The sequence below is a fragment of the Grammomys surdaster genome, unplaced genomic scaffold, assembly GCF_004785775.1.
Source record: "Grammomys surdaster isolate TR1022 unplaced genomic scaffold, NIH_TR_1.0 224, whole genome shotgun sequence".
In the NCBI taxonomy this organism is placed as follows: domain Eukaryota; kingdom Metazoa; phylum Chordata; class Mammalia; order Rodentia; family Muridae; genus Grammomys; species Grammomys surdaster.
Window position 1 is genome coordinate 3,371,840 of NW_021604669.1, and position 14,080 is coordinate 3,385,919.

The window sequence follows — 14,080 nt, forward strand, 5'->3', positions numbered from 1 at the left end:
AAGTTGTCTTGTTCAGCTCTAATAAACTATTACATTAAATTGCTTTACCTTTATGTGATGTGCTTAGGCCATACAGAAAACAAAACTTAATTCAGTATATAGACAGGGTCTCAGTCGCAAGTTATCTCACTATGTACAGTTATATATCCCTAAATCTTAAAACACTGAAACTTGAAATCGTTTTTTCATTGGCCTGCATTGTATTCATTTGCACATTAAACTCTAGTAATCCCAACCATTTTAGATAGCTAGCAGTTATCAGAAGTATTAAAACCAAGACTCTAACCTTGGTAATCTCAATGTTGTTAACCACCATTTTGTCAAGTGAGCACACACTCTTAGCTCAGTATAAAAGTCATGTCTGAATGCTAGAATATACATAGGCACCAAGAAACCAAGCCATGCCAAGCCAGTTTATAATACTGACTAGAAAACAAGCAAACAAAAACAAAACAAAAGAAACAAACTCCAAACCTCAAAACCTGTGTTGCTCTTAGGAATGCATGGAGATAGTCCTTGAATAGCAGACAGAAGCTAAGCCATGGTAGGCCTGTATGACAGGAAAGGGACTTCTATCAGGAGAGAATTTTAAATGTATTCCCATCCTGTAACTGCACAGACTCTTGTCTCCTCACCCAGTCTCCTATTCAATTCAGGATTAAAATAAAAATCTGTAGAATCAAAAATCTTGGGGTTTTGTTTGTTTGTTTGTTTGTTTGTTTGTTTACTTGGGGATATTTTCCTGTCTCTTTAGTAAGAACAGCATCTCCCATAATATATATTTAACTTTTGATGTTAAGAAAACAATTTGCACGTAAATAATCATCAGTCCTACATGCCAGTCCAATTCATTCCCTGCTGAACATGGAATACACAGTATGGCTTGTGATTAATTGGTATATTCTCCAGTTTTTATCAGGCCAAAGAAAAGTTTAAAAAAGAACTGAAGATTGAAGGCTTTCTGTACAGTGACTTATCTGTACTAGCTTCTGACATACCATATTTCCCACCAGAGGAAGAGGAGGAAAACTTGGAAGATGGGATTCACCTGGTGGTCTGTGTCCATGGCCTGGATGGTGAGTTCTAAAGAACCTTATTCTTCAGATTACTATCTTACATTCAATTTAGTTTTATGAAATAATTTAGATAGGCATTTAATCTAAAACCAACTAAATATGAAAAATTACCATCTAGGGAAAGATATGGCACAAGAATATATATATATGTGTGTATGTGTGTATGTGTGTATGTGTGTATGTGTGTATGTATGTATATATTATGTATCTGAATTAATTCATGAATTAATTAAATTAGTGATGAGAATTTTATTAATAGAATGAACTAAGAAATTGGATAATAAATGGAATGAATGTAGAGTTAATGAATGAAGAGATGGATGCATTGGAATGAATATCTCAATGGAATGAAGGAATTGGTGGAATCTGTGAGTCAACAGAGCCTGGCTCTATAAGAAGAAATGGAGAGGAAGGAATAACCGATACATTTTAAGGACCCTGGGGTAAATGTTTGCAACTATTTGGCTATTATTTTCGTCTCATCTTTTGTTTATTACACACTACCATGCTCTAGGATTTGTAGAGATAAAAATGACCTTTATATTCATCTGTCCAATGTCACTAAAGAGTGATTCCTGCCTATTATTTTGAAAACTCTAAAATTGTTTGCAAGTGAGAAATCTGGGGACCCAGAGAAGGCTCAATGGTTAAGAATACTTGGTGCTCTTCTAAAGGACCTGAGTTTGCTTCTCAGTGCCTGTAATGAATTACTAAGTGGCATACAACAGCCTGTAACTCCAGCACCAACGTAATCTAATGCCCTTTTCTGATCTCTGAAGCTACCTGGATACCTGTAAAAATCACTCCCTTAGATATATATATAAATAAGAATAATAAAAATAAATCTTTAAAGCAAGAACACTGGTGAGGCAATAGGCCTTTGGTTTTTTACCTCATACATATTAAAACAGAGTTGTGAAACCAAGGTAGAGATGATTTGCCAGTATTGTATTAATTCAGACAGCTGGGATGTCCTTGACAGCATCACCCAGGTCACAGGTCAAAAGAAGTAACACATGATAACAAAGAGAACTTTCATAATATTACTTCAGTAGTTCATAGTACATGTGTATAACCTCTTCAGAAAATTATAAGATCTATTGTTTAAATCTTTCCAATAGCATATTTATATCGAGGACTGAGTACACTAAGATAAGTTATGAATATTTATACAGGCTCTCTGTTGTGCCAAAAGCCTAAAATATATCTTCTTGTAAATGTTCTCAGTCTAACACATTACTAAATAAAATTGTTTTAGAAAGTTTTAGGTTCAGCAACTTCTTTTATTCTTAGTATCTTGAGGAGAGAAGGATATTTTGTTCACAAAACTCTTCATGTTAATTATAAGCATTCCCAACTTTTTAAAAGGCCACTACCAAAATATCATTAGGGAAATTTAAGCCATAACATGAGTTAATCCAAAGAGTATATATTTATTGATATAATCAGAGTGATGACATTTAATTTCCTAAAAAATTGTATCTTTCCTAAAAGAAGATGACCTGGAGCCTACAGGTTTGATTATGTGCTACAAGGATTATATGTCCCAGGTAATCATCTGGGAATATTCACATGAGGTTGGTCCCAAATCTTTAGTTCTTCCAAATTTCATGTGATTCTTTAGTGCATCTTTGAATTATTGGTGAAATGTATAATGAATGATATAAAATTAGTTGTATTTTCACTTATAGTATATAAGTTCTCTGAAACCATGACATTTAGGGTTGGCTTACATGGAAAAGCACACTACCAAGATATCAAATAGGTTGCAACTCCTACAAGGGATCCTACAGGAGTCCAGGAGAGAAACAAGCCAGATATTAAGATACAATGTCGATACAATGGAATCCCCATGGCCCAAGTGAAATGTATGCCTAACCTAGTCAGTTATATCAAATTCATTCTTCATGTGACTTTTTATGTCAACAATGTATTCCATATGCTGTTTGTGCCTCTCATCCTAGCACCTTCCTAGAGCACATTCCTTGGCCCTTGATGATGTGCTTCGACATTTACAAGCTTACTAATTCATTATCGCTTGGCCCGTGGGTAATTCTTCCTCTATTTAGTCAACTGAACCATAGCTGACTATTCATCTTTTCCTACTTACCTATAAATGATAGGTAAATAATTTACGAGGGGAATGTCATTAGGTAGCCTCTTCCAAAACACTAGTGAGAGACTAGTTTTCTGGGGAATAAAGAAAACTGGTATGCCAGGTGAAGGGATGATTCCACTGAAGAAAGGCCATTTAAAAGCTCTCACAGCTGGGTGTGTACATAGATTGGGATAACAAGAGAAGAACATGTGGAGATACTCCAGTTATTTGTTGTTATCTGCTTAAAATTAAAAGGAAACTCCAATTGGAATCTGGGAAAGGGAAAGTAAGAAATCTCTTGTGAGTTACTATGATTAATTATATGACCAGAGTTATCTGTCATTTTTAGGGAACAGTGCAGACCTCCGGCTGGTGAAGACGTTCATAGAATTGGGGCTCCCTGGGGGTAAACTGGACTTCTTAATGTCTGAAAAGAATCAGGTATGAGAATCAGAAATGTTGGGTTGAGAGAACATTGTATTTGAAGGAGCCTCTTAAAGGTACCAAGACACATGAATGAAGGGGGGTCCTTTGAAGAATATCCAAGTGCTTGGGTGGTTGGAAAGGAAAAAAAAAACTTTCTGTGAAACTATGGATAGGAGTTGGCATATATCTACTGAGTGGAAGCCTATGGCTTCATTGAGCATTGCAATCATGGCTGCTTAGAGCATCAACTATATGGGCATCTATGTAGTTACAAGGGGGACAGTGCATTGTCACATGCCACTAAGAAGCCAGGGGATGATGATTGCTTTACAATCAGATGTGGTATACAGAGGCTGTGACTCTATAGAAGTGTCAAAAGTCAAAGAGACATTACTGTATCTATGAGCAAGAGATAGGGATGGTCAGAGAATGAGATAAATGAGTCACAAGCATCGTTCAAAAGAATATAGCTATTAATAATCAAAAAAGAGGTCACACGATTAATGGAAGTGGTAGTTATACAGGTCCCATCAGAACTTGAGAAGGTATTTGTTGCCAAGCCTAATAGTCTCAATTCAATCCTTGAGGCCTACATACTAAAAAGTAAGCACCAACTCTCCTATGCTGTTTATTGACTTTCATGCACACATAAATTAATAAATGTTCAAGAGCTGAAAAGACATAGCTCATGCCTCAACAGCTAGTGCCTAGTTCCATTGCCTGCTTTTGGCACTCTTGTGCTCTAGACCATGTGAAAGGCAGTAAAATGTGAGGGAGAGAGTTAGGAAAACCATCATTCAAGGGCCTTTTGCTTTCAGGGTAACTATCACAGTTTCCCCTTTCCACCTTCAAAGTGATTCAACTGCTAACTACTGGCACCGACTCTTTACAGAATAGGGAATGGATCCCAAAAGCTCTTCAGAGAATCTTCCTGCTGATCTGAAGAAAAGGATGTTATACAAAATTTCAAAGCATTTATGTAGCTATGTCTTGAGGTAGATGGCCCAGATCATTCAGAGGAGGGGGAAGAATGAGTGAGCAGTGTTCCTTGAACTTGTGTTGGCTTTATCCTAGTGAAGTTTACTCTTCAGGGAAGATGGATGTGGTTAATAGCAGAGCTACTGCCAGGAATCCAGCCTTGATTGGATATCCCTCCATGTACTCTATGATGTGTACTAGGACATCTGTGTTCCTCATGTGTTTTGCAAGCTTGTTTGAACAAGGTTTCTGGGCAAATCACTAAAGTGGAGGGATTCTTCTCAATAATAATTAAGTCCTATTTTGCTATTTCACTGAAAGTCTTGCAAAGAACTCAGAATGCATAGGTCCTTTCAAAGCACGATGATTGTGAAGCTCCTGGGATGTGTCTGTAGCTTACTATGATTTTCAGAGCATTTTTCATCATAGTGAGTACAGGCTTCACTATCATACAATTGTAAAATAATGAATATGCTAACCAGTGATTTCAAAGGGAGCAAAGAGGCTCTTTGAAACTAGAAGGTCATGATAATTACAGTACCAGTCTAGGTATGTTAATGTTTTCAAGAGTCTTTAAAAGATGGTGAGGAATATGTTGGATTCTCTACTTTTAAAGGCCAAAGAGATACAGATTCTGGCTGTGGAAGCTATGGAACACAGGCACAGCCTCGGGAGAAGCAGATCTGTAGATAAGATCATATTGTATGAAGTCTAACAGAAGCACCACTGTTCTGTGTTCCTCTCATGCTGCAAGCTTTGGGTGACCATAGACTTAAGGGTCATTTATCTCTTTGTAGCCCCTTCCTCAAGTATACTCAATTATTCACCATCAAAATGAATATTCATGAGAGTTTTTGGCTGGAAGCTCAGGTATCCTGAAGTACTGTTGCTCCTGCACTGTTTAGGATGGATGTTTTTGCTTAAATAAACTTCTTTGTTGCTTCCAATCATATTCCTAAAATTTGGTTATATAAACCAATCTGTTATTTCTTCAAGTACTTAGATGTATGGAATTTCCCCCCTCTTCTACCATTTGGCCATCCTTCATAAAACATGAATGGCTTTAAAATCTTTCCCAAAGTCAATGTCGTGGCATTAACTTGTGTAATAACCTGATGGTTGTGGTAGGTTAAAAAAAAAACCCAGAGCTTTAAAGTCTGCCAATTTTTCCTTCTATTGCTGTGATAACACCATGACCAAAACCTAATTTGTGGAGGAAAGGGTTTATTTCACTTAGATTTCTTACACCACAGTCCATCAATGATGGAAGTGGGGGGGTGGAAACTCAAGGCAGAAACTTGGAAACATGAACTGAAGCAGATGTCTTAGAAGAACAGTGCTTACTGGCTTATTCTTCATGGGTTGATTAGCCTGAATGCTTAGGAGGTAGCACAGCTCACAGCCAGCTGTGGCTTCCCACATCAATTACCAGTCAAGAAAATACACAATAGGTTTGAAAACAGGTCAGTCCAGTTGGAACATTTCCTCAAATGGGATTATTTCTTCCCAAGTATCTTTAGCTTTTGTCAAGATGACAAAAATCATCAATCAAGCAAACAGACAATAACAACAAAACCCAAACACACAACACAAGGGTCAAGCATATCTTGGTGTGAATCCTGGCTCATACACACTGAGCAAGTGATCTCCCCTAGCAGGGCCTGCTTTCTCCTCTGGGAAGTAGTGACAGCAGACACAGTGAGCTCAAGTTGTGACAGCAGGCATCACATGCCAAGAACGTATACTCACATTGTCCACTGCATCCCCTTAACTAAAGACTTTTTAGCATGCAGCCAGTTTCTTCATTAGAGCCCATTAGATCTTGTTTTAGAAGTTATATCTCAAACTATAACCCCTACAAAAGGCTTACACACCTTTCCAGAAAATATCATGCTGTTTAAAGAAAGAGAATTTATTTGTGTAGAGCCCTAACTTCTCCCAATACCTTCTCCCTTCTCTTCTTCCAGATGGACACATTTGCAGATTTTGATACCATGACAGATCGATTGTTGGATGAGATTATTCAACACATCCAGTTGTACAACCTCTCCATATCCCGAATTAGGTAAAAGGAAACCACAGGTAGCTAATGCTGAGGGAAGACAGGTGACCTGTTTTTGAGTATGTCATATATGAACCTTAAGAAACTCCTGTAAGCCACTGTGATAACTGAACTTTTGGCTCTTAATGAATCTGGTTACTTTCAGGCAGCAGCAAATGTGTGAGTGAGTACCAAATCTGGTTTATCACCTATATATCTCTCATAATACGGGTGATAAGAATAGGTATGTTGCTACTCATCAGTAAGAGTCTTGACTTAATATAGTAGTCTCTAGGCTTGAATTCATGTTGAAATTCTCACAAGTTTAGGCTTTGCCATGTACTGAGTATGTAACATTTTGAACTTGCACTTTTGATGTCTTGATTGGATTGTCAGGAAATAGACATACTAGAATCCCAAAGGAATCTCCTCTCCAATTAAAGGCTTTCAGCCAGTTCCAACTGTATCCTTACAATATGAAATAAACATTTGTCTAAATATTTAGAAAACTCACAATAAAGGAAACAGCTTGCATTTTTCTTTATTATATAGATGCATCAACATAGGACTAAGGTCAGGATATCAGTTATTCTTTTTAGTGTTCAGAGGTAGGATATAATATATTTATTCCACAAACAAGGAGTCTCCTTTTAGAGGTTTGGTTTTAATGATGGGACACAGTCCAGGCAATCCAATTGTATAGGCTAACACCTGTATCTTTACTTTGCTGATTTTATACTTATTGTGAGAGGAGGTAAGGCAGCATACTGTCATACTATATGGCTTTGATAATTAATTGAAATATGAATGGCATATTGAATTTATGGATCCGAAGGAATCAGGAAGTTTGAACAGAGCATGTAGGAGGATAGCCAGTCAGTGTAATTGGGAGCAGGCAGCTCAATACATGTGCAGAGAAATAAGGGGATGAGTGGAGTCAGAATGACAGTTGGAGCTGAGATTAATAGTCTCTTAGGAAAGTGCAAGGGACTGGAATTTTAGTTTGCAAATGACCAGAAGAGCACGGTATTTAGATATGCAGACTTGAGTAAGGACTCCATGCTGTCCCCAGATGGGCTAAGAGGAAGCCTGGGGACCAGAGATCAGAGGTGCTGCTCTACTAATGGAGATCTGAGGTAAACATGTCAATTCTCCCATACCTCATGATACTTGCATAGAACTGCCATCCCCAAGGGCCAGATGAAAATGAATCCATAGTCATCATATGTTGTGTTGTGCCTCTGTACCTGGGGAGGTGGATGGTGCTAAGACCTTGGTGTTTATCATCCCAACCCATCCCTGAGCAGTAGTCCTCTGCTGTCATTGACATGTGTCATTCCTGCCTCTAAACAGTTTCATTGGCCACTCTCTTGGCAACATTATCATCAGATCGGTCCTTACAAGGCCCCGGTTCCGGTATTACCTCAATAAACTCCACACATTCCTGTCATTGTCTGGGCCTCACCTCGGGACTTTGTACAACAACAGCACCCTGGTTAGTACTGGTAAGTCTTCTTCACCCTCATTACTCTCTAAAATTTATCAGAGGCATGAGAAACTTGGAACTGGAGACAGAAGTTATTGATGGAATATTATAACTATCACAAATGGAGGATGGGGGAATGGAGATTTTGTATGAAAATGTGGTACATATACACAATGGAGCTTTTATTTAACTACAAAAGAAAAGGAACTTATGAAATTTGCAAGTATAAACTTACAGAACTTAAAAATAGCATGTTAAGCTAATATTTAAACCCAGAAGGACAAATACTGTATGTTTGTTCTCATATTTGGAACATATTTTTTAATTGTTAAATTTGACTAAGGCCTCTTACCATATAATATTCATTAACTTTTTCTGAAATTGAGACTACATTTGTCTACATGCATGTTTTCATGTGTATACATGTCTCCAGTGTGTATATTGTATGTATGTATAATACATACAATAATACATATAATATATATAAACATATATATGATTTGTATATGTGTTTAAACATGTATGGAATATATTTATAAATATGTGTGTTCATATTTATATTTCAGTATCCATTGCTGATTGCTTTTATGATCCTCACATATATCAAAAGTTATAAATTCTTAAGTCTGTCATTTAAATTTCCATAGTTTCTACATGTAACCTAGACAAACCTTTTTCATACTTTATATCATCTCCAGACTTATTTTAGTTGTTAATAAATTACAAATGTTATATAAGAAACTGAATCACAATGTTGTCTATGGGTAATGTCTAGAAAAAATCTGCACATGTTCAGTCAATACCACAGAAAAGGATGAAGAGAGAACAAATATTTAAACGTAAGGAAGAAGAGGAGGGATGATAATGGGGAGAGGAGAAAGGGACAGGAATCAGAGAGGAGGAGGAGAGAGGCTTGATGTATTTTAAAACATGAGCAGGGTTTCTAAGGCAGTTGAAGGTTTTCTGTGTAGAATGTCTGGTGTACGTAATGTCCTAGAAGGGTGCTTTAATCAGCAGAGTGATGGATACTCTCAGGGATAGACCCACGGAACTTCATAGTGTAACATGGATGCAGTGCAGGACAATAGCCTGATGATGATGGGCCTTACATGATGCAGCAAGATGCTAGAAAAATATGCACATCACACAGACAGTATTTGTTCATTTACAATAATTGTTAGTGTGTTAAAGTACATCTTTTGATGCAGTGTTTTCATTGATTATTTGAAAATTTTATACATACATACAATGTATTTTGATCCTATTCACCTCCTATTCCTCGAGATCCACCCTGACACATCTTATAGAGTGGGAGGAAAATATATCTTAGTTATACCTCTGACAGAGAATTGGTATCTAGAACATAAAAAGACCTAAAAGCATTGAACACCAAGAAACTAAACAACCCAGTTTAAAAATAAAGACAGGCTTTAGAACTGAACAAAGAGTTCTCAAAAGATGAATCAGGACTATGTATTTACTGATTACCAGATCCATTCTGTAGCATTGGGGTCATCTCCAATGAGCTCTCTCTCCTCTAATTCTTTAGTCTTCCCCATATTTCCTATCCACTCTGGAACTTATTTCAAGTTGTGATTCAGATTCATGATCATTCTCTCAAGTAACTTAAGGATGATCCTTGTGCTCCTGGCATATTTGGTTCTTTTATATGTAACAAATATAAAGTCTTTTTGGCACAAAACCAAAGCTATCTTTGAACAAAGATAAATTAATTTAGCCATTCCACCTCATAATTATAAGCTTAAAATATAAAAAGTTTTTAAAAAGATATATTACTCAACTCATCCAACCTAGAAAACCTAAAGTAATTCCATGTGGTTCATATTACTTCTTTGTATACAGTATATATAATAAATATGATATAATATAGTATATATTCTATATTATATACTATTATATATGTCATATATTATGAGTTATGTGTTATATGTTATATATCGTACCATATATTTCATGTTTCATTATATTAGTAATTACATATTATATTTCTTAATATATTAATATATTAATATATAATTTTATCTAATTATAAATATATGAATATAATTATCAAGTGGTTATATTTACTATGAAATATAATATAGTATATAAAATTATATTGCAATTATAAAGATATACTATATACAATAATATACATTATAGATACCATCATATAGTCTTCATGTTTTTATGGCATTTGTTCCTTGGTTGTTGATACATAGTATACTCTTGTAAGCATCTGCTTAAGGATTACATTGTCTCTAAGAAATCTATTCTAGTTTTCCAGTCTGTGGATCTTTATTGGGTACCATTTCCTTTGGCTTACTTCATGGAAGGAGCCCAAATAGAGATCACAGAATGCCTAGTTTCATGAACTGAGAAGCCTCTTGCTATATCATTTTTCAGAACAATTTTATACTTCTGTTAGCAACACTAAGAATGTAAATTTAGGGACCGGGGACATGAATCAGTAGATAAAAAACTTGGCTGCATCCATATAAGAATGTGGATTCAAGTTTCTAGAACTGAAAGAAATGTGGGTGTGCCCCTCCACAGCTGTAACCCCAATGCTCTGGGGAAAGAAGATGGAGATGGGAAGGTTTCTAGGGCTTGCCATCTCAGCCTCCCTCAGTGTTCAATGAAATAAGTGTGGTAGATCAGGCATTGGATTGGATACTCATTAGACACCTGATATTCTTGTCTCTGTGCACACTAAAACTTAACACCTATAAAACACAAAATTAAAACAAACAATACAAATTAACTCTTAATCTTCTGATAAAATTTGCTTTGTTCTCTTTACTTAAAGCTAACTGAAAAATATCTTCTCTAGCTTTCTTATGCCCTGCTTTTTAAATCTTCATTTCCCTTTTCCTAGGCTTGTGGCTCATGCAGAAACTGAAGAAATCTGGCTCCCTTTTGCAGCTGACCTTCAGGGATAACGCTGATCTGCGCAAATGTTTCCTTTACCAACTTAGCCAAAAAACAGGTGTGTGACTTGCTTGGCACCTGAAGTTAAGACTTGAAAACAGAATAGCCCTGATGCTGTGTTCATTTGCTCCTCTGAGGTATAGTGAGATGTCTAGCAGTGTCTCTTCAACCTGCTGAGGGGCCAGCATGTTAGCATGTCTCAACCATCTCCTATGTAGCACAGGAGCCACAGTGTGTGTAGGGTCAAGGTAGTGCCCAGAAGCTGTAGCCTCTATTTCCTGGCAATCATGTAGTGTACTATGTTGGCAGGTCTAGTACCATGTTTCCTCTTCACCTGTGTAGATCCATCCTCAAAAAAGAGTGAGTAGAGCATTGTATGTGTTCCCACAGGATCTTCCTTTTATATTCTCCTTCACCCAATGATGATAATGCAAAGAGTACTGTGAAAACTCAGCCTAGATCATAGAGATCACAGCAGAGGAAAGCGTCAATCATGGACCAGTTGTCCATGTCTAGGAAGGGAGCAGAGCCACCAACTGATTGACCTAAACAGTACTGCTGTACAACAAGCCTGCCCAGATGCATCATATAAGCTCATATTGATACCTCTGGGTCCAATTCATTTACAGGCTTAAGCCTGTACTTTTATACTTGTGTCTCCTTGTGCCAAGGGGAGTATTCAGTTAAGTCCTGTGGGAAGTAAGAGAGGTAGAACTGGGCATACAAATATGGTGAATTGTAATGATGTCAACAAAAAAGGCTCAGCTTGTTTCAGCCATGGAGAGGTGAAGAGCTCAGGTGCTATTACAGTGCTGTATTGAAGTTGATTATGGGGTTACCTTGATCCTTCCTGGGCCCATATCAGCCAGTCATTGCCCTGGATTCTGCCCCAGTGTGTGATGCTGAGTTGTGATCTTGGCTATAGATGTGGGGATCTACAGGGAGAGGGTTAGCCAAGAGATGTCAGCCAATATCTTGTTCAGCTAAATGTACAGTAGGAGGAGCTAACTTAGGAGGATAAGTAAATGTAGGGCAAGAAGAAGAGCTCCATCTGAAGGTGAGAGCTGAGTGCAGTGTACTATGCTCTGTTCCCAGTTGTCCATGATGGATACTGAAGGCTGCATCACTGTGCTGAGCTGACATTTGGGCTGGAAGATCTTGTATTATCCCTGTGGGGAATAATATAGGAAGGCAGTGTTGGAGGAAACAAGGCTGGAGAGGTTGAGGCTGAGGGAAGCAAGACTGGAGGAGGCAAGGCAGGAAGCAGGTGAGGGGACTGGAGGCTGCTTTGCTACTGCAAGTGACAGCTTACTTCGGGAGTCAGGAAGAGGGGAAAATAAAATTAAAAAAAAAAACTTTCCTATGGGCTTTATAATTTTCTAGCCCATGGAGGTATGTTTTATTCTCATCCATGTTCACAGCAAAACTCCCATGATCTTCCTTGGCTTCTATTTCTCTTGAGGTCAAGAAATTTATCTTATATCCAAACCACAAAAGCCCTAATATATTGAGTTCCTTTCTCAGCTTCCCACAGGTGCCTGATATGCCTCCTTCCAAATTCTGTGTGGTGACACTCAGATCATCAGCCCTGTGCAAAGGCACAACACTCTGTCAGGTATCTCTACATGCCAGTCTCTGGGAAAGACCTCAAAATGAGTACAATCCAGAGACTATGTCAGTGTAAAGGGCCTGGGTAGAAAGTATTCACCTTCCTTCTTGTTACAGGGCTGCAGTATTTTAAAAACGTTGTTCTGGTTGCTTCTCCCCAAGACCGCTATGTGCCATTTCATTCAGCCAGGATCGAAATGTGTAAAACTGCCCTTAAGGACAGACACACAGGTAAGCTATGGTTCCTCTTGAAAGGGACTTTCTAATTTTCGAAGCAAAAGTACATTTATGAAATCCTGAATACATTTATTAGCAACAGCTAGGTTCTCGCTCAGGTTTGCACACTGCGGCACTGATCCAGAATGGAATGTGGTATAGGCACACAGTCTGGGTACACACACACACACACACACACACACACACACACTCCTGTTAACAGTACAGATTATTTTCTTCATGTGATGTGAACAGCCATTTGCTTGTCAAATGCCTGGAAATGGTAAGCTCTGTTTGTGTGTTGTCCATGGAAAATAGAATGAATACAGACTTGAGAAATGGGCTCTGTCCTTTACACCTTCTATGTCCTCTATGCCCTCTATGGGCTTATTTTCCAAGTAGAGCACCAGAGAAGCAGCTGTGCTGAGAGCAAAGATCAGTGGATAAAGAAGGTAAATAATGTGTGATGCATTCGGGTGTCATGGGAGGGAAATGAGAAAAGGGGTAGAGTCTATTGGGCTCCATGGAGAAGACAACTGACTAGAGTGTCCAGTTTCCTAAGCAACCAGGATCAGAACATGGGCTACCATTCCTTGTTTCCTTTCATTGATTAGTTTATACATATACTTTGCTGTGTCAAAACAAGTGTGGGTTTTTTGTTATATTCTTATTTTTTTTTTTTTTAGTCTGAAAGAGGTCTAGATACTCATGTAAACATTCAAAGTTTCTATTGAAACCCACAGGAACATGGATGGAAATTTACCTAATGATTTAGTGCAGAAAATAGGTCTGTGGTTTTTACATTCTAGTAGTGTTCTAGAAAGTAGCTTAAGCATGTCACACAAAGGGTTTTTTTTTAATGTCATTTGCTTGTTTGTTTTTAAAGACAGAGTCTAGTTATGTGGCCCTGGATGGTCTGAAGTCATTTTGTAGACAAGACTGGCCTTGAGTTCATAGATCTTCCTGCCTCTGCTACCACATATAGTGAGAAAACTATTCTAAAAGTAGAAAACTATTAAAAATGAACCTTTCTAAAAATTTGGAGAGATAGCTAAGTGATTAAGAGGATGTACTGCTCTTGCAGAGGACCTGAGCTCTGTCACAGTACACACGTCAGGCAGCTGTAATCCTAGTACTAAGGAATCCAATTCCCCCTTCTGCCCTCAAGAGACACTCAAACACAGATGTCATAAACACACACACACACACACACACACACA

The 14,080-nt window shown here is 37.7% G+C and overlaps 1 protein-coding gene across 1 annotated transcript in view; it reads left to right on the forward strand.

Moving 5' to 3' along the window:
• Window positions 1–14,080, forward strand: part of Fam135b (family with sequence similarity 135 member B) — a 256,188-nt gene that overhangs the window by 240,260 nt on the left and 1,848 nt on the right. The window contains exons 14-19 of the mRNA XM_028773278.1: window positions 910–1,076; window positions 3,524–3,615; window positions 6,546–6,643; window positions 7,973–8,124; window positions 10,984–11,094; window positions 12,762–12,875. Of these exons, the coding sequence (XP_028629111.1) occupies window positions 910–1,076; window positions 3,524–3,615; window positions 6,546–6,643; window positions 7,973–8,124; window positions 10,984–11,094; window positions 12,762–12,875 (734 nt within the window). The remainder of the gene's footprint in view (window positions 1–909; window positions 1,077–3,523; window positions 3,616–6,545; window positions 6,644–7,972; window positions 8,125–10,983; window positions 11,095–12,761; window positions 12,876–14,080) is intronic.